The 19647-nt window shown below is 50.2% G+C and overlaps 1 protein-coding gene across 2 annotated transcripts in view; it reads right to left on the reverse strand.

Annotated features, from left to right (window-relative positions):
• Window positions 1–10253: 10253 nt before the first annotated feature.
• The window catches only part of LOC116958511 (uncharacterized), a 31859-nt gene continuing 22465 nt past the window's right edge, over window positions 10254–19647 (reverse strand). For both annotated transcript variants that reach the window (XM_032981142.2, XM_032981140.2), the window contains 2 exons: window positions 17224–17319; window positions 10254–13545 (listed from right to left, as the gene is read on the reverse strand). In XM_032981142.2, the coding sequence (XP_032837033.1) occupies window positions 12548–13545; window positions 17224–17319 (1094 nt within the window). In that variant the 3' untranslated portion in view covers window positions 10254–12547. The remainder of the gene's footprint in view (window positions 13546–17223; window positions 17320–19647) is intronic.

A 19647-nucleotide genomic window follows, 5' to 3' on the forward strand; every position in this document is an offset into this window, starting at 1 on the left:
GTCTCCGCACACAGCGTCTCCGCACACAGCATCTTCGCACACAGCGTCTCCGCACACAGCGTCTCCGCACACAGCATCTCCGCACACAGCATCTTCGCACACAGCGTCTCCGCACACAGCGTCTCCGCACTCAGCAGCTTTGCACACAGCAGCTTTACCCAGAGCAGCTCTACAACTCCACCACTGCCCTCACCTACGCTCCCTCAGACCCGCTCACCCATCTATCCCAGGTGGAGGGATTAGCCAACACCTGCCCGGCGATGAATGGGGGTTGAGGTCCATTGATAGCTCGAGCGACAGCGGCGGGATGTCTTCATTCTTGTCTCCAGCAACATCTCTCTGCTCCGCTCACGCACACGCCCTTATAGCCCCCTGCCAATTATCCGAGACCTCTCGTGTGTCTCTTTCAGCTCAGCCAGGCTGGCACCTGTTTGCCCATCAATCAACCCTGATCTCCCGTCTCCCTGGAAACACCTCCGGTCTTGACGTGCACAACCGGTCGACCCCGTCTGCACCTGCTTTGCCCCTTAACAACTGGAAGTTTGTCCGTGCAAACCTAACGTTTGCACCCGTGCACCCGTTTGCCCTCGGTTGCCCTCGGTTGCCCTCGGTCAACTGTGCGCACCGCGCATTTCACTCCTCTACACACACAATAGACAGTAAGGACAAGTTCAAAGGGCTCGCAAAATGTATGTTGCCTCAGTAACCCCCCCCCCCCCCCTGTTGTAGTGCAAGAGTGCAGAAGCGTGGTCACCACATTTACACCTCTATATAAGGAACGAAACAGTTGGACTTCTCCACAAATCTGGCTGTCACCTGATGAAGCTAGTTGTAATTACTGGCAAAACGTCGTGCTCAGATTGTAAATGTTGTGCCTTGGCACTCCAACACAACGGTGTGCTGTACTAGTGACGAATTGGCGTGTTCTGTTTACGCGACAACCCGTACTAGTTGGTTGTGTCGGGTAGTGGCGGGTTTTAACGACACATTTATATATTTACACGATCTAACCCAAAAAAGCTCTTATGGATGATTTTGGTCGCGAAAGATCTACGTGTTAAACAGACTCAATACTGTCTCTGACTCGATTAATAAATGCGGTTTACTTTACAACAACGTAGCACCCGAACCCAGAGATAACAAGTGCTTACAAATGTACCTAGGCAGGAGACTATCCTGCAGATTCAGCACGAGGACACAGGTGACTAAGTATTATATGAGTATAATGTTTAGTCATTATATGAGTATAATGCTTATGAATGCCAGCCAGGTCAGTCATTCGCGAGGCCTCATTAGCCCATGCTGCGATTGAGCTAACTCCTTGCATGGCATTCATAACAAACCTGGCTGTGAACCGAGTCCGACAATGTCTTAAGCTGACCTAGTTCCCAAGGGTTATTCTGTTCTGCATGTACCCAGACAAGGTAAAACAGGTGGTGGGGTAGCCTTGCTTTTCCAGTTCACTCTCATCTGTCTGACACTCTGGTTCAAAGATTGGGTCATTTGTGAGTTTGACAGTTCGCTGTGCCCTGGGTGAAGGTCAAAGTCTGTACTTCACCCTGGTATATAGGCCACCCGGATACCAGGGCGATTTTAGCTCAAATATTTATGATGTAGTCTCACCTTTGGCGCTGGAGTTACCCTGCATTATTGTGCTGGAGGACTTTAACACTTGAATTGATGACCCCTCAGACGGTTTTGCATTAGATCTGCTGGATATTATAGGTTCCATGGGGTTTACCCAGTACATCCAAGGCTCAACTCGCGATCAGGGTCATACTCTGGACCTTAACTTTGCCCAGGGTATTTCAATCATGAGGTCAAATGATTCCCTTTGCTATTGACTGACCACAAGGTGATAGTGTGATTGGAGGAATCCCTCTACCACCCCCTTCCCCCCTCAGACTGATCAATGGACTCCAAAACAACTGGGCCCGTCCAACAATACTCATGGACGCAGCTAAATTCCAGCAGGTCTTGAAGGCCGAGCTACTCGCCACACCTTCCCCTGTGCTCCTTTGTCTAGATTATGTATGATGCATTTATATACAGTTTAGAGGCGACTCATAATCTGAAGAGCGTGAGTTTGAACCCTGATTTGGTTTGGACTCAGCCCATCACACTAGATCTGATAAAATGTATGTATGCATATTGAACTGCGTAGCCAACCATGCTAATGAGAAGGACGGGGAAGGACAACAAAGAATACAAAAAACACTTCTAAATAAATTAGTTTTCAATCTAGATTTAGAAGTGCATAACATGAAAGTGATGCTCTTCATTTTCAGCTGACGAAATGAGAGATGCTTTGTGGCTGGTCAAAAATAGTTGTGCTATGTATATGGGCTCCAACCGTGAAAATGTGAATGTCCATTGCTGGGTCAGGGATGCCACTGTACCACCTCATGGGCTTTTGAGCCAGGAGTAAGATTACCAAACATCAGTTTGGCCGGGATTGTCCCAGTGGTTTCGGAAAGGATATTCTGCGGCTGGTATCAGAAATTCAAAGCTACCAAATGGAGATGAGAGCTGAGTGGGTGTGCCTATATACAGTGAGTGGCGTTGACCGAGGGAAGAGCTAGCAGCTCTTAATGTGTCCTTGTTGAAGACTCCCATAAACATTATCATTAGCCAGGCAATGCCGGCTGTGACATCACACGACTTCAACAGGGTTCATACAACTCACTGAGCTTTATTTATTGGTAAATGTACAGTCCGTCACGTTAACTTGATTCAAGAAGAACTCCAGAGTGGCGTCCATGATCAGGTGAAGTGAAGATGTGTCCGCTCTGCAGTGGGGAGAGAGGCAGTGGAGGTGTCCTGAGGGGAGATTTCACACAGGCCGGCGCCTGTCAGGCCATCAATCGCTCCTTATCGCACGTCTCCAAGGCGACACCTCCGGTGCCAGCGTACGACCCCGGACCGACCCCGTCTGCAACCAAATCTCCCGTTAAAGAGGTGGCGGTTTTCACGTGCAACCTCACGTTGCACACGCGCACCTGCCTGCCCTCGATTGCCCTCGGGCAGCAGTGCGCACCGCGTATTTTACCACACTACACTACTTTGGTGTATGGATGAGTAAAGGCACACCATTTACAATTCGAGTATGATGTTTCGTTGGTGATTACAACCAACTTCATCAGGCAATTATCCAGAATTGTGAATAAGTCCTCCTCTTTGATTCGGTCTTAAATAGAGTAAGGTGATGTCATCACTGCGAGTTATGGTCATAATATTGTGCGTGTTCAGTGATAGACTGGGACTAAAAATCGGCCCAGGCATTTGTAAACACACCAGCCAAAATTTGGGCAATTTTTGACTATTTTAATGGGTTGCGCGGCAAACTGTATAGTATTAGATTTGCGATGTGATGTATGAGCACGATTTTGCCGTGAGATCTCATTGGCCTATTTGGGGCTGGTCCAAAAAGCGAATGGGGGCCCGGTGAGAAATAATCTTTAGGGCTGCTGAATACGGGGACGTAATGCCAACTGACAGCATACATAAGCAATGGAGTGTACAGATTATAGGGAATAAAATATTTTCATAAAACCAGTGTTTTTACTCTGAACACATTTGCAATTTCCTCACACAGACTGGCCCATCAGCCCTCAGAATGGACCGCCCCCACCAAAAATTTACCATATGGACTGCTGCCCTATGGCCAGTCCGGGCCTGTCAGTGTGTGTGTGTGCATAGATTGGCGCGCGGTGCTCGCTCGCTCACTTCGCGTGGAGCGGCACTCTCATCCAGGGCCCTCGTGCAGCGTCCCGTGCCGTGACCGCCTCCCCTCTGGAGGCTGCCTCCCAGGGCCGCCAACGCGACCTCGGTGTGGGACAGTACCTCCTGCACGCAGTGCGCAGCAAAGGGAACTTCCACAGTGTTGGTCTCTCATGCCCAGCAGGAGACCCTCAGTCTCCCACACTCAGAATCCAATGCATTCGCACCCTCGGTCACATTTGCTCACAGCATTGGGCCCGGGATCTGATTGCCTACGAACATTGGCATCTGAAACGCGGGCCGTATATATATATTATTTTTACTGTTACATTTTTATTTTATTTTACCAGGTAAGACCCACTGAGCTATATAACTTTTTTTTCAGAAGCCACCTGGCCACAAATGATAGCTCAACGCAGTGCCTTATTACGTGGATATTTACAGCAGCAGACAAATACTATAAATGCATAAATCTTGACTTAAAGCTTTCGTGACTGCAGGAATTCATATTCTTTGGGTCTTTCGGTAAAGTCACGAAGATAGGTCAACAAATGTTTTTTTTTTAACCTATCTACGTGACTTTACCGAAAGACCCAAAGAATAAACTCTAAATGCATGTTCCTAAATGTGGAGGGAAAAACCAGAGGACGCATAGAAAAATCCACGCGATAACGGGGAGAACATGCAAACTCCAAATATACAGCAGGTGCCAGGCTCAGGATTGAACCCACAACCTCCTGTATACCAGGCGAGGTAGTTAACGTCTCGCCTCAGTGGGACCATGAAATTACTTCATTTCACGGGACAAATGAAATTGCGTACCCCATAAAATGAAGTCATGGGGGGATCAGGGCACCTCACTGCAACATGTTACCTTCAACGCCACGAGGTCGCACCTCGTGTCCCTGTGTCGGCCGGGCTGGGCCGACGTGATGTAAATGGAGTCCACCATGATGGAATTCGTCTAAAGACAGACGAGCGGAACAAATAAATCAACAGCGACAACTAGGGAGATGGCACCTTCAACTGCAGCAGCAGTGGAGCGATCAACTGAGCCTAGTCGGGTGTAACCAGCGTGCGTCTCTGCTTGAGCCAGGGCTCTGCTTCTACTCGTTACAGAATCACGTGGAATTCAGTACTAACCACCTCCATCCCAGAATCAGAATTTATACTGGAGGAATCCGATGAGCTATAAAGCCCTTTTTACACAAATGTCTTTGAATAGGGGGTTCTAGACAATGATAGAGCGGCCTCGAATGGCGCCTCTAGACCAGGGGTTGTCAACCTTTCAGAGAAGAACAAGAGTCATTTTTTTATCTTTGACCAAAATAGTTCGAAAGCCACATCACCCTGCAGAGGCCCTTGTACACAAAATCAGCAGGAAGTATACAGCAGATGACAACACACATTCTGATTTAAATAAACAATATAGGTGAAGGAATAAACTGGGTCCATTTAGTTATTCTTTAACAATACAATTTGACTGTTCTACAGTTTATTGTCTCCAAGATATTCCATAGTGACCCGTTCCCTGCCATATTTAATCAGTTAACCTGCCGCTCCGGAGCCGCAGATTGCAAACACCTGCTCGAGACAGTGGCTTGACAAGCGGTCTCCCCAAAGCAACATCGCCTCTGGCTCATCTGCGTGGATAGGGGACCGTTCTTCATGAGTAGCCCCCTGCATTGGCTTCCAGCTTCCGGACGAATACATTGTATAAGGTCTGACTGGTTACACACACACGGACTGCTTGCCACGAATGAACCACAATGCCTTGCTGATCTCGTCAAGGAGCATAATCCAACATCACGCGAACTCCGGTCATCCTCGCAGCAGTAGCTTCTGGGTGGCCATCAAACAAAGACGGTGACTGAATCGCACGCTTTCAAATGCGCATCTGCGACCGTCTGGAACGTTCTTCCGATAATAGGAATCCACTAGAGCTCCGCAGTTTTAAACCATCTACATTGAATCTCATTTCTTTTTAACTGATTTTTGTATTTAGATAGCTGTCCTTCCCCCGCACTTCCAATTAGCACGGTTGACTACGTACGGTGAAAAATAAGTTCAACATACACACACATACATACAAGCCCTCGCGTCTGTTGTGGTCACACGGCACCATGCCCTCTGCTGCACTCACCCCTTGCCTCGTCACTGGCGGCGACGCGAACTCCACTCGCACTTGCATCGGGCTGAGCTCCTGCTGCAGCTGCTGTCCAGCTCTGTTTATAACGCAACACGCGCATCGTAAAAGAGACAAAGATCCCTCGTATAGCCTGAACAGACTGTGGCAAGTGCTGTTAGCGAGTAGCACCTGTGATGGCCGGCACAACACACGAGGGGGTGGGTGGCCAACACTACGCCAGGCCGCCTTTGTCTCCCCAGTGGTGATGTTTACACACTGCTCCAGGTACTCGTTTTAGGCTGAGTCGACCTAGGGGCGGTCCAGGACCGGTTTAGATCATCACTGGTGTTGTTTGCCGAGTTCGTAGCGCAGCCTGATAAACCGCTACACTACCGAATCATGCCCATACATTAACACGCATGCATACAATAATTTACACTTATATAACGCTCGCATACACAAAGCAAAAAATATCTCTCCCCGTACAGCCTTAACAGACTGTACAAGTAAACTAAAACTAAACTATATTTTGTATTTCCCCAGGTAAGGCCCCACTGAGCTGTATCGTTATCTTTTTCAGAAGTGACCTGGCCACAAACGATAGCTCAGCGAAATGGCTTATCACGTGGAAATTCTATAGCAGCAGCCAAACACTCGAAACGAATGTTTATAAATGTGCAGGGGAAAACCGCACGATCCGGAGAAAAATCCACGCGACTACGGTGAGAGAGAGAGAGACACACAAACTGCAAATGTACAACAGGCGTCAGAGTCGGGATCGAACCCACGACCTCCTGTATACCAGGCGAGGGATGTAACATCTCCTGGCCCACCGCGGCAAGATGTTAAACCCCTCGCCCAAGCTCTGCAGTCGCGAGCAGCTATGACAGTGATGTTCGCGAGCACCTTTGAAAGGAGTACAGCAGATGAGGCGGTGTGGAATGAGCAGCGATGCTGGCTGGTGATATTGGCGCTGGTGATGGAGACGCAGACGATGGTCTGTGTTCGGCGCGACGCACGCAGAGGAGTGAACTCAGCGAAGCACGAGGGCAGCAGCTGCCGTGAGCCGTGGTGGGCGCGGATGACGGCGAGACTCAAATAGCCGCTGCGAGTCACGCTCGGGCAATGAGCGATTCGTCATAAACACACGCGCACGTGACACAATGACAAAGATCCACCTCTGTCACCTGTGACAGACTGCTGGGGCAATTGCTGTTGGCGACGACCGAATGAAAACCGCACCTCCGATTATCACGGTTGGCTACGCACCGTGCGAAAGACGTTCATCACCAAAGGCCGATACGGCACATGAAGGAGTGGGTGGCCAGCACTTAGGCCGACCGCCTTTGTCTCCCCAGTGGCAATGTTCACACACTGCACCAGGTCGTCATTTGATGCTGAGTCGGTCTAGGAGAGACCCAGGACCGGTTCAGATAATTGCCACTGCTATTGGTGGCGGTGAGTGGGAATCCAACTCGAGTCCCTCGAGTCCCTGGGTTCGCCTCACTTCCCCTCCCCACACACGCGCACACACAAACACACACAGAGACAAAGAGACACAGATCCCTCGTGTAGCCTGGAACACTGTTGTGGCAAGTGTTGTTAGCGAGCACCTATGAAGAACGGAACGGTACACGAGGGGGTGGGTGGCCAGCACCACGCCCGACCGCCTTTGTCTCCCTAGTGGCGATGTTTACACATCGCACCAGGTACTCATTTGAGGCTGATTTTACCTACATCCACACAGACACACACAGATTCCCTCATACACACAGATACACACGCAAAGATACACCCTCGCACACTCGCAACAGTCATTCGCCACGAACTGGCGGTGACGTCACCACGGCGCTTGTTCCAGGCTATGTGCACGTGAAGGCCACGTGAAGTGTCGAATTCCCGGTGGCAGGTGCCATGGGTCGACTGACGGAGATGACTGGCCGATGCGCCACACGTGCCCCCTACTGTGCCAACCTGTGTTTTTAACCGACCGGCGCTCCACTCGTTGTTGTGAGCGTCGCTCCTCCGCCTTCCGTTGTTGCTGGAGGGCGACTGCCTCCAACTGCCCAGTGGCGTCCTTCACGAGCCTCCTCCACAGAGGTCGATCTTGACACCGCTGGTACCGGTCATCAGCAAGTCCACTCAGCTCCACATCATCCTGTACCACGTCACTCTATCTCTTCTCTAGCCCGTTCCGCGCCCGTCCAGCCCCCTCTATTCGGCCGAACAAAAGCTGTTTAGGCATGCGGTGGCTGGGCATGCGGGCTACATGACCCAGCCAACGCAGCCTTGCCTGCCAGAGAAGCTTACTGATGGGAATGTGTCCATATATTTCAAGGATTTGTGAGCTCACAATTCAGCCTGGTTAAACCCAAGATGCATCGTAGGCAAGCCAGCCTAAATGTTTCTAACCGGCGAACATGTTCCATTCGGGGGCTCCACGTTTCGCCAGCATAGAAAAGGTAGGGCATGAGAGTGGCCGAAAAGACCCGAAGGTTCGTGTGGAGCGACAGACCAGGTAGCTTCCACACAGCGTTACGCAGCCGATGAAAATATAATGCCGCTCGACTGATTCGGAGTGAGACCTCTGCTGTCATACGGGAGCTGGTCATGAGCACACTGCCCAGGTATGGACAACTCTTCACAGACATTCGCACACAGACACCCCTTCTCACACCCTCCTCGCTCTCTCAGCTCGAGCTGTCCCCACCACGTCCGATAGCTGATCGGTCGCTCATGACAATGACTGTGGCGGGCCGTCACCGGACGTCGCGGGCACCTCGTTGTGTCTCACACGCGGTGTCCAAGGTGGCCAGAGGGGGGTTCATACAGCCCAATGAACAAGAAGAGACGTTGATTTCGAATGTTGCCTAAACGACAAAAAAACAACCCCATCGCAATATTTCAAGAGCCGCAATCGCGTGTGAATAACGCCACGGAAGCGGCGGTCCTTAAAAGAGCCACGTGCGGCTCCGGGAGGTTCCCCAACCGCCTGTGTGATCATGTGGGGGGTTTCCCAACCGCCTGTTTGACCATGTGGGGGGTTCCCCAACCGCCTGTGTCACCATGTGGGGGGTTCCCCAACCGCCTGTGTCACCATGTGGGGGGTTCCCCAACCGCCTATGTCACCATGTGGGGGGTTCCCCAACCGCCTGTTTGACCATGTGGGGGGTTTCCCAACCGCCTGTTTGACCATGTGGGGGGTTCCCCAACCGCCTGTGTGACCATGTGAGGTCAACACGGCGATGTGGTGGAGCGGTGGTGATTTCGATTTCCGCTCGCGACCACCAACACCTGTGACAATTATCTGAACCGGTCTTTGGCCTGTACCTAGGTTGACTCAGCCTCAAATTAGTACCTTTGGGCGTTGTGTACACACTGCCACTCGGAAGACAAAGGCGGCCGGGTGCGATGCTGCCCACCCACCTACCCCCTCGTGCTCGCTAACAGCACTTGCCCCAACAGTCTGTTACCGGTTATTTGGGGAATCTTTGATAGCTAGCGCAGTCAAAAGCACACGCACACGTGGTGCAATCGTTAAGTCAAATAAACTCAACACGGATTCGTCAACAACTCCGTGTTACCTGAAAAAAGTATATAGCAGGTGACATTTCGGGAAATGCCCCTTCTTCATAGCACACACGCACAGACCAGATATGTAGTCTCTAGTTTTACGTCGCACCCTTCACCACCCCCACATGGGCTCAAGGTGCACCCAGCCTGGCACAATGGTTATTGCGTGCGCGTGAGCCCACAAAGCGCCAATGTGAGGTCACTGCCACAAATAGGAGTCGAGGAGCTGGTGATTAAATGAGAGCTCTGGCTCGTGCATTACCTCCATGCGCTCCTAACAAGGGCCTCCTCGTTAACGCACTCAACGCCCGGGGGCGGATTACACTGCCAATCCCAATGCGTGACCGTGGCGGCACAAGGAATGACCGCCCGCCCGGTCGTCGTTGTTGCAATTATCTCCGACGGTTACAACATCGGCGTCAAATTCATAACGCGTACTAGACTATACACTACATACTACACTGTACACAACTATACACTACACCACTATACTAAATTGAGAACATTTCCTTAGAATTGCTTCTTGTGTTTAGTTTGTTGTCCTTCCCCCGGCACGGTCGTATCGCACGGCTCTCTACAGGGGTGTCTTTAAAACAACGGCGCTGGACCTCTCTAAATAAAATTAACGCCGAGCCGCTTGCGCGTTCCGAGATTCAGCGGTGAAGGGGACACCCACCCTGCAACTTGCAGACGTCTCTGGACGGGAAAGGGTTAATAAACATCAGATTAAGGCACTACCCGCGTTCTGCTCAATATTCTTCTTTACAATAGTTCCAACCCGGGTATGTCTTGAACTTCATAACGTCTTAAGCACTGCACGCAAACACTTGAGGGAATTCAGAATCAGAATGTTTATTAACACTGCAGGAGGAATCCGATGAGCTGTAAAGCTCTTTTTCACGGATGTCCAGGGGGGGAACGGTCAGAAAGCTACAACATAATAGGAGTAAAAAATATAGGAAAGGTAAACAAATCACGAAAAAATATTATAAAACTGATTCTTTTTAACTTGCCAGTTAAAGGCCACTAAGGTATTAACTTGTTTTTCAGAAGCGAAATGGCCACAAATGATAGCTGAGTAAAGTGGCTTATCACATGGATAATTTACAGCAGCAAAATAATCTAAATAATTCGTGGTTAATTTAACAATATTAGTCCGAGTGATGATGATGGGGGGGGGGGTCCCCGTTCATTGTGACACCAAGCACGTGCCCAGGGTAGACGGGAGACACGCCGCGTGTTGTGAAAGCAATTACAGTGATGAGGTCATCCGTGGGCGGGTGAATGTCCAGGGCCTCGCCTGTCCACTCACTCACCCACCCGGCCTCGCCTGTCCACTCACTCACCCACCCACTCACCCACTCACTCACCAGCCTCGCCTGTCCACCCACTCACTCACCCACTCACTCACCCACCCACCCACTCACTCACCCACTCACTCACCCACCCACCCACTCACCCAGGGCGGCTCACGCATCGGGAGGATTGCAAGTTCAACAAATGTTGATTGCGAGGTTGACGCAGCCCATCATCAGCCCTCCCTCCGGGAACATGTTAACTGGACATTGTGAAAAAGAGCTTTATAGCTCATCGGATTTATCCTCTAGTATAAGGACATTCTGATTAAGTGGAAGAGACGCCGGAATGTTGGGGGAAGAAAATGAGGGAGGGTGTAGAGTGTTGTGGAGGTTCGGTGACTCACAGGGTAGTAATTGGCGACTGCGTGTTGATTGAGCGAGGGTGTGACTGGTGGGGCAGGTGGGAGGGACGTGTTGTCAGTGACAGAGTGTGGGGGAGCAGTGGTGTAGCAGTTTAGCGTGCTGCGATACGAACCCGGCGACCCGAGTTCAATTCCCACTCACGGCCAACACCGGCGATGATCATCTTAACCGGTCTTGGGCATCCTGCCCTGGGTCGACTCACCACTGGCGACCGGGCGTGGTGTTGTATGCCATGCAAGCCCTTCATAGGTGCTGCTCGCTAAACAGCACTTGCCCCAACACTCTGTTCAGGTTATGCAGGGGATATTTGTCTTTGTATTGTGTGTGATGCCTAGCACAACACACAAAATCAAACACGAATGAAGTAACGAACCAAACGCAGCAGGAGGAAGATAGATCGGTGGGGAGGGGGCAGCAACCCTTAAAGGCAATCAGTCCTCGAACCCTACCGGATTCCTCGAGGATTCCTCCTCCCTATCCATGAGGACCGTGCTAAGATGCTCTAGCGAGCAGTGTGGCTCGAGCATGGGTTGGGAGCCTGTGGCTCGGGAGCCGCATGCGGCTCTTTAAGGACTGCGTCGTGACGTTTTTCAGGCACCGGTGTGGTGCGGCTACTCCAGTCGACCAGTTGCCAAGGCCTTTGGTCCTTTCCTCTTTCTCTGAGCCCAACCTTCTGTCTATTGAGGAGACTGCTCTGTTATAGAAGTATCTCTCCATTATATTCGGTAATTCCCTACCTTGTCCCTTCAGTCATCCTCTCCCCGGTTTCCTCTCACTTGTTTTCCTCCTTTACAGGCAGGCACGGAGTGGACGACATTAATTATATTCCCTAAACTAATAAAAGGCACCCCCTTATGGATATAGTTAATATTATATGGGTGCAATTGTTGAGACATTGGCATTTGAAATGTATTGCTACAGAAGGAAACTGCCAGTAAGCTGGACCCAAAGAGTGACCAACGTTGAAGAAAAAGGTTGCACATAGAAGACTACTTGATGATGCAGTCAGTGATGAGAAGGAAACTGGCACTATTTGGACATATAGGATGGACAACAAGAACATTTAAAATGGGCTATTCATAAAAATGGAAGGATGTGGAAAGAGAGGAAGACCTGATACAGAATGGCTTGACGACAATCTAAGAGATTGGTGCCAGAAATACGTGGCACGACTTCAGCATATTGGCACAGGACAGAGGAAAGTGGAAATTAAGAATTGTGCAGTGGACGCCTACGGGCCATCTGCCGCAGGTGCGATTCATTTACTATTTTAGGGAATGTAATAATTAATGTCATACACAAGTGCCGATATCAATGGGGATCGCACATTAGCGGCCGCCCTGCACCGCGACCTCAGCTCTCCTGTCATGGGCGGTGGCACTTCTTGTTCCGCTTCTGGCTGCGCTCATGCATGTTGAGATGGCCCAGGCATGTTAATTTCCTGCCGCACTGAGCGCACGCGTGGTGCTCCCCCTTTCCTGTTGTGCATCGTCCGCTGGTGGCTCCTCATTGCGCTGCACGTGGAGAACGCACGGCCACAGTCGGGGCAGCCGTAGGGCTTCTCACCCGTGTGCTTGCGCGCGTGCACATTGCGGCTGGTCGCCAGCGCGAACGCCTTTCCGCACTCCGAACAGCGGAAGGGCTTCTCGCCGGTATGGACGCGCAGATGCTTCTTCAAGGTGCCCGTCTCGGTAAACGTCTTTGCGCAGAACGAGCAGGCGTGTGGCCTCTCCCCCGTGTGAAGGCGCATGTGGGTCTTGAGGTTGTGTGCGTGGGAGAACGTGCGGCCGCAGTATGGGCACTTGCACGGCTTCTCACCCGTGTGGGTGAGCTCGTGGTGGCGGAGGTGGTGCTGCCGGGAGAACATCTTGCCGCACTGGGCGCAACCAAAGGGCTTCTCGCCCGTGTGCGTGCGCTTATGGACATTCAGCGACGACCTGTGCCGGAACAGCTTGCCACAGCGCGCGCACTCATAAGGCCGCTCCCCCGTGTGCTTGAGCATGTGCATCCGCAAGAACGTCCGGGAGGTAAAGCGCTTGCCGCAACGCGGGCACTTGAACGGTCTCAGGTCGAGGTGGACGGTGTCGTGGTGCCTCCTGACATTGTTGAGGCTCGCAAACGACTTGCCACACGTGGAACACTTGAAGGGCTTCTCGCCCGTGTGGGAAAGCAGGTGCGCCACGAGCTGCCGGCGCTTCCGCGCACGGTACGGACAGCGGTCGCAAGCATGCGTAGCCATGATGTCATCGGCGCCGCCGCGAGGGCGTGGCATAGGGCGGCGGCCCTCGTCCAGGCGCAGCAGTCGCAGCACCACGGAGCACGGGCGCAGCACCGGCCTCCGCTCGCTCCCGGAGACCACGCGAGGGCCTGACACTGTCTCGCGCGCTGATGGAGGAGGCCGACCTGGTGAGAAGTGGTGGGGAACCACAGTAGCAAGATGTTAACTACCTCACCTAGTTTACAGGAGGTTGTGAGTTCGATCCACTGACCCCTGCTGTATATTTGGAGTTTGCATGTCTCTCTTCCCACAGTTGCATGGATTTTTCTCCGGATCTTCAAATTTTACGTCTACGTTAAGAAACATCAGTTTAGAGTATTTGGCTGTTATAAATTTCCATGTGATAAGCCACTTCGTTGAGCTATAATTTGTGGCCAGGTCGCGTCTGAAAAAGAGCTACATTGCTCAGTGGGCCTTACATGGTAAAATTAAAAAAAAAGTTTAGTTTAGACATTAGTTTAAGTAAAAAATAAATGTTTATAATCACTTTGTTTTAAAACTGTTAAAATAACCAGTTAAAAGTAAAAAAATACACAACCGAGTGGCTGATCTAAATAACTTTACCGAGCTTTTTCTGGCATTTTGAATTGATACAGGTGGAGTTAATTAAGAATGGAATTGTGGGGCGCACAGTTTGCAAAGGGATGGCCCTGTTCCCCTCCCCCACTCCACGCATAAGGCCCCGCCTCCGGCCACGCCCTCTCATGGAACCTTCGAGCAGGTTTCCAGAATATCTCAGCGAGCCCCACCTCCTTCTCCGATTGGTTGGTACTTAACCGTGCCCATACCCGTGATTCCCTTTCCGGTCAGCAGGTGTCACCGTCATTACACTTACAGTGAGGGAAAAAAATATTTGATCCCCTACTGATTTTGTACGTTTGCCCACTGACAAAGAAATGATCAGTCTATAATTATAATGGTAGGTTTATTTGAACAGTGAGAGACAGAATAACAACAAAACAATCCAGAAAAACGCATGTCAAAAATGTTATAAATTGATTTGCATTTTAATGAGAGAAAATAAGTATTTGACCCCTCTCTCAATCAGAAAGATTTCTGCCTCCCAGGTGTTATTTATACAGGTAACGAGCTGAGATTAGGAGCACACTCTTAAAGGGAGTGCTCCTAATCTCAGCTTGTTACCTGTATAAAAGACACCTGTCCACAGAAGCAATCAATCAGATTCCAAACTCTTCACCATGGCCAAGACCAAATAGCTCTCCAAGCATGTCAGGGACAAGATGGTAGACCTACACAAGGCTGGAATGAGCTACAAGACCATTGCCAAGTAGCTTGGTGAGAAGGTGACAACAGTTGGTGCGATTATTCGCAAATGGAAGAAACACAAAATAACTGTCAATCTCCCTCGGCCTGGGGCTCCATGCAAGATCTCACCTCGTGGAGTTGCAATGATCATGAGAACGGTGAGGAATCAGCCCAGAACCACATGGGAGGATCTTGTCAATGATCTCAAGGCAGCTGGGACCATAGTCACCAAGAAAACAATTGGTAACACTACGCCGTGAAGGACTGAAATCCTGCAGGGCCCGCAAGGTCCCCCTGCTCAAGAAAGCACATATGCTCGTCTGAAGTTTTCCAATGAACATCTGAATGATTCAGAGGACAACTGGGTGAAAGTGTTGTGGTCAGATGAGACCAAAATGGAGCTCTTTGGCATCAATTCAACTCGCCGTGTTTGGAGGAGGAATGCTGCCTATGACCTCAAGAACACCATCCCCACCGTCAAACATGGAGGTGGAAACATTATGCTTTGGGGGTGTTTTTCTGCTAAGGGGACAAGAAAACTTCACCGCATCAAAGGGACGATGGACGGGGCCATGTACCGTCAAATCTTGGGTGAGAACCTCCTTCCCTCAGCCAGGGCATTGAAAATGGGTCGTGGATGGGTATTCCAGCATGACAATGACCCGAACCACACGGCCAAGGCAACAAAGGAGTGGCTCAAGAAGAAGCACATTAAGGTCCTGGAGTGGCCTAGCCAGTCTCCAGACCTTAATCCCATATAAAATCTGTGGAGGGAGCTGAAGGTTCGAGTTGCCAAACGTCAGCCTCAAAACCTTAATGACTTGAAGAAGATCTGCAAAGAGGAGTGGGACAAAATCCCTCCTGAGATGTGTGCAAACCTGGTGGCCAACTACAAGAAACGTATGACCTCTGTGATTTCCAACAAGAGTTTTGCCACCAAGTACTAAGTCATGTTTTGCAGAGGGGTCAAATACTTATTTCCCTCATTAAAATGCAAATCAATTTATAACATTTTTGACATGTGTTTTTCTGGTATTCTTGTTGTTATTCTGTCTCTCACTGTTCAAATAAACCTACCATAAAAATTAAAGACTGATCAATTCTTTGTCAGTGAGCAAACGTACAAAATCAGCAGGGGATCAAATACTTTTTTCCCTCACTGTATATAGAGGCGTAGATGCGGTGACTTCTGCGCACTTGCGCAAAGTGGGGAGAGGATTAATGAGTCAACGTACATGATGCGCATTATGCGAGCCCTTTGATCTTGTCCTTCCTGTCCATTATGTTTATTAAAATAGCCCTACCAACGGTAATCCCTATTGAAGTATGGTGGACTGTATAGGTATGCATTTAAACAATGTATTATTTGATGATTCGCTTCCACGCAGCACTAAGTCGGTAGCAATCCGAATGGATAAAACAATTTTTTTATTTCTTTCAATTTCGATAGATTCTCTAATTAGTATTGGCCAGTAGTAGCTAGTTTTGGACAGAACTTCAACATGATCAAAATCAAGTGTCCTTGTTGGCACACGTGTTCTGCTACTGCTGACAGTTGTATTTGGGAGTATTCAATATTTCTGTGATGTTCTTTTAGTCTCGTGCTGATCATTCGTCCTGTTTGCCCAACATAGCATTTGCCACAAGTACAGTAAATCCTGTAGACACCTTCTGTTGATAGCTTTGGTAATACATCTTTTGTACCAGATATACATTTCTGTATTTTATGTACCGTGCCAAATCTGACTTAGATGTTTTCTTTTTTCCAAATATCTGGATAGTTTATCAGTTACTCCCGCAATGTACAGTATTTTGATTGTTTTAATTACTTGGGCAGTTTCAATGCTTGTGTTATTTTATTTGGTTTTGGCATTCAATGCCCTGTTGATTTGTGCATCATTGCAACCGTTTATTTGCAGCAATTCTTGAACATGTTGAATTCCACTTCTCAGACTGTCACCATCTGACACTTTCTTAGCTCGATGAATTAGTGTCTTGATAAGAGCAGATTTCTGTGCATTCAGATAGGCGTCAATATACTTTTTTTTCGGTAAATGCTGTGTTTTTTTACCATTTCGACCCCATCCGAGCAGAAGATCCAGAAATAAGTTCTGTCAGCTTCCACTTCCATGGGTAACAGGATGGATGGGTTTTGCGAGTTGAGATGATTTAGAAATTTGTTAAGTGTATCTTTGCCGTGTGGCCAGACCACCAATATGTCTATTCTTTGGGTCCTACGGTAAAGTCACGTAGATAGGTTCAAAGAAAACAACTACAAAACAACAAAAAAACTACGACGTTTCGATCACAACACAAGCGATCATCATCAACCACATCAATTCCATACACCCAGCCATCAAATTCACCATGGAGGTGGAAAAGGATGGCAAGCTACCAGTCTTGGATGTTTTAATCGAAAGGAGACCAGATGGCTCAATGGGACACTGTCTACAGGAAAGCCACCCGTTCGGATGCATATCTAAAACCTGACTCCCACCATTTGGATTGGATCCCAACCGACGACTGCCCAAACCCACCGTGGCCATTGTCATCCACCGGCGCCCCAACATCCATCCATGCCTTTGTGCTCACGGCTGCCTCTTCCTCATCGCGCTTCACCTTCACGTCACCTCCTGGGGCCGGGGCATGGATGCAAAGGGGAGGGGCACACAGTGGGATGGGGGCGAGGCAGGTGATTAAAGGTGGGCACTTTGTATACATGTGTAGTGCAATTAGCGCTGGCTGCTGTCTAAAAAATTTAACTACAAGGTACGGCAGTATACACATCAAGGGACGACAGTATATACAGGGGATAAAACATCTCGCCGTGCTGTTGTCTCGACACCATCGTCGCCGCTACTAGCTAGAGAGCCTGCCAACTGTTCTAGCTAGTTAAGTACAGTCGATGATAGACGGCTGTGTGTGTCTGAAAGTATATATATAGTGTGCACCCACGTAGGGTCCCCACCGTGTGTAAGAATAAAAGGTGCCTCCAACTACTACCGTCTCTGCCTGCGTCACTACATTTGGTGCCAGAAGTGTCTTCATGTCAAAGGCGAAGAGGAAAAATCCACCTGTAGTGTCGTCGGAGCAACAGGAGCAGCTCCAGTCCCTCACAGCCGCCTGCCGAGGAAAGCTGGCAGGTGCTCACTGGGCGTCTCGGTCAGCTGCTGTCCGCCGCTGCGCAGCTGGTTGTCCAGCTTGCCACGGCTGCGCCCGCCAGAGGAGCCGCGGCGCAGGAACTGCAAGTGGCCTGAGCACCTACGGCCGCCGCGCCCGAGCTCGAGTTTCCAAAATGGCGGCCGCCATTTTGTCTGAGCCGGTTGGCGAGAAAATCGAGTTGCCCCCGGCGGCGCTCATGGAAGCGCTGTTCCAGCACAGGCGGTTGCCTCCCGTCCGCGATTTTGTAGCGGTGGGGGGCGACTGGACAGCGTTTCAATGTCGTTTTGAAGCAGCATACTTGTCGGTCGGCTGGTTGGAGGGGTGAGGTGTTGCGGGCTCTGCCGACGGCCCTGGATTACGACTTCCTGGCGGCGTCTAAGGCTATTTCGGTGGCGGAAAGAACTCTACGGGTGTATGCCCAAAACCCAAATGACCGGCATTTTGGACCCACCGTTCAACGCGCGCAGAAGGTTCTTGCTGCGGAGGAGGGGGAAGGTCGAGACGCCTCTCATCTTCGGCAGCGCGCTGCTGGCCTTGGGCCAAGCAACTTACCCGCACATAAACCAGGCGCACAGGTTGCCGTCACTGGCGCAATAGTTGGGCGTCGCCCTCTCCATCGCGGAGAACGATTTATTTTCCCTGAAGGTGACCCGGTGTATTCAGGCGCACCTTAACCTGCAGTAGTGGCCCATGGTGGCTGCGTGCGCAGGGGAGCCCGAGGAAACAGAGGGGGCTGCACCGCGGGAGCTGGAACAGGTCTATGCTTACTCTTTCATTCTTTTGGTAAAGTCACATAGGTAGAAAAATCATAAAATAAAAAAAAATAATATATCACGACATTTCGATCGCAACACAAGCGGTCGTCCTCGGGCAGAAGAAAATATCCAGCAGTGGAACTGCTGAACCAGCGAGAGAGCTGTTACAACAAGAGGTTATTTACGTGGCGATGGGCAAGCAAGCGGGGTCTGAGCTGGAAAGGAATTCAATCCCTGGACGCAAGCACGTCAATTGTCTTAATGGGGGAGATTAGGGAGAGAGATTAGCATGAAATGAGCTTCCGTTTCTGTATAAGTTCGCTCCCGCATATGCGCACAACAGCAGTTTTAATGGGAGATTAGCACTATGTTGATGGGGGCGATTAGGCAGGGAAATTAGCAAGTTAATGCAATGTCTATGTGTAATACAAGTTGCGGCGTTGCCAACTGCGCTGTGAGGAAAGCGCATCCACGCAAGAGAACCACCGCGCCAGTGAGACACAAAGCCCATCGCACAGCCAGAACCATCGATACATCGATGGTTCTGGCTGTGTGATGGGCTTTGTGTCTCGATCGAAACGTCGTGATATATTATTTTTTATTTTATTTTATAATTTTTCTACCTACGTGACTTTACCGAAAGAACCAAATAGTATGGATTCCTGCAGTCACGAAAGCTTCAAATCAAGGCCTAGGCTTCATTCAGCCGGGGCCCACGCGGGAGAGTTGTCCAAGGGACGGCAGCCGGAGAGGCGTAGGCAAGAGCGGGACCCTCCTCCGGCCTGCAGATCTGCTCCCACCTGCTACAAGTGCAGCCAGTCGGGCCACATCGCCAAAGGGTGCCGGAACAGCACCGGAGCAGTGGCTTCGCCTTCGACGTCCTCCGGTTCAGCCATCGTCATTCTTCATCTACTCGCGGCGTGTGGACAGGCTCTGGTCGATACCGGAGCTTCGGCTACCATAATTTCCGAGCTCATTTACAATTTGTTGCAGCCGGGAACCCATTATCTCAGCCGGTCACGAGAGCTTGTGTTGCTGTCAACG

The sequence above is a fragment of the Petromyzon marinus genome, chromosome 79 (genome assembly GCF_048934315.1).
Source record: "Petromyzon marinus isolate PM22_M1 ecotype Great Lakes invasive population chromosome 79, UKy_Petmar_22M1.pri1.0, whole genome shotgun sequence".
In the NCBI taxonomy this organism is placed as follows: Eukaryota; Metazoa; Chordata; class Hyperoartia; order Petromyzontiformes; family Petromyzontidae; genus Petromyzon; species Petromyzon marinus.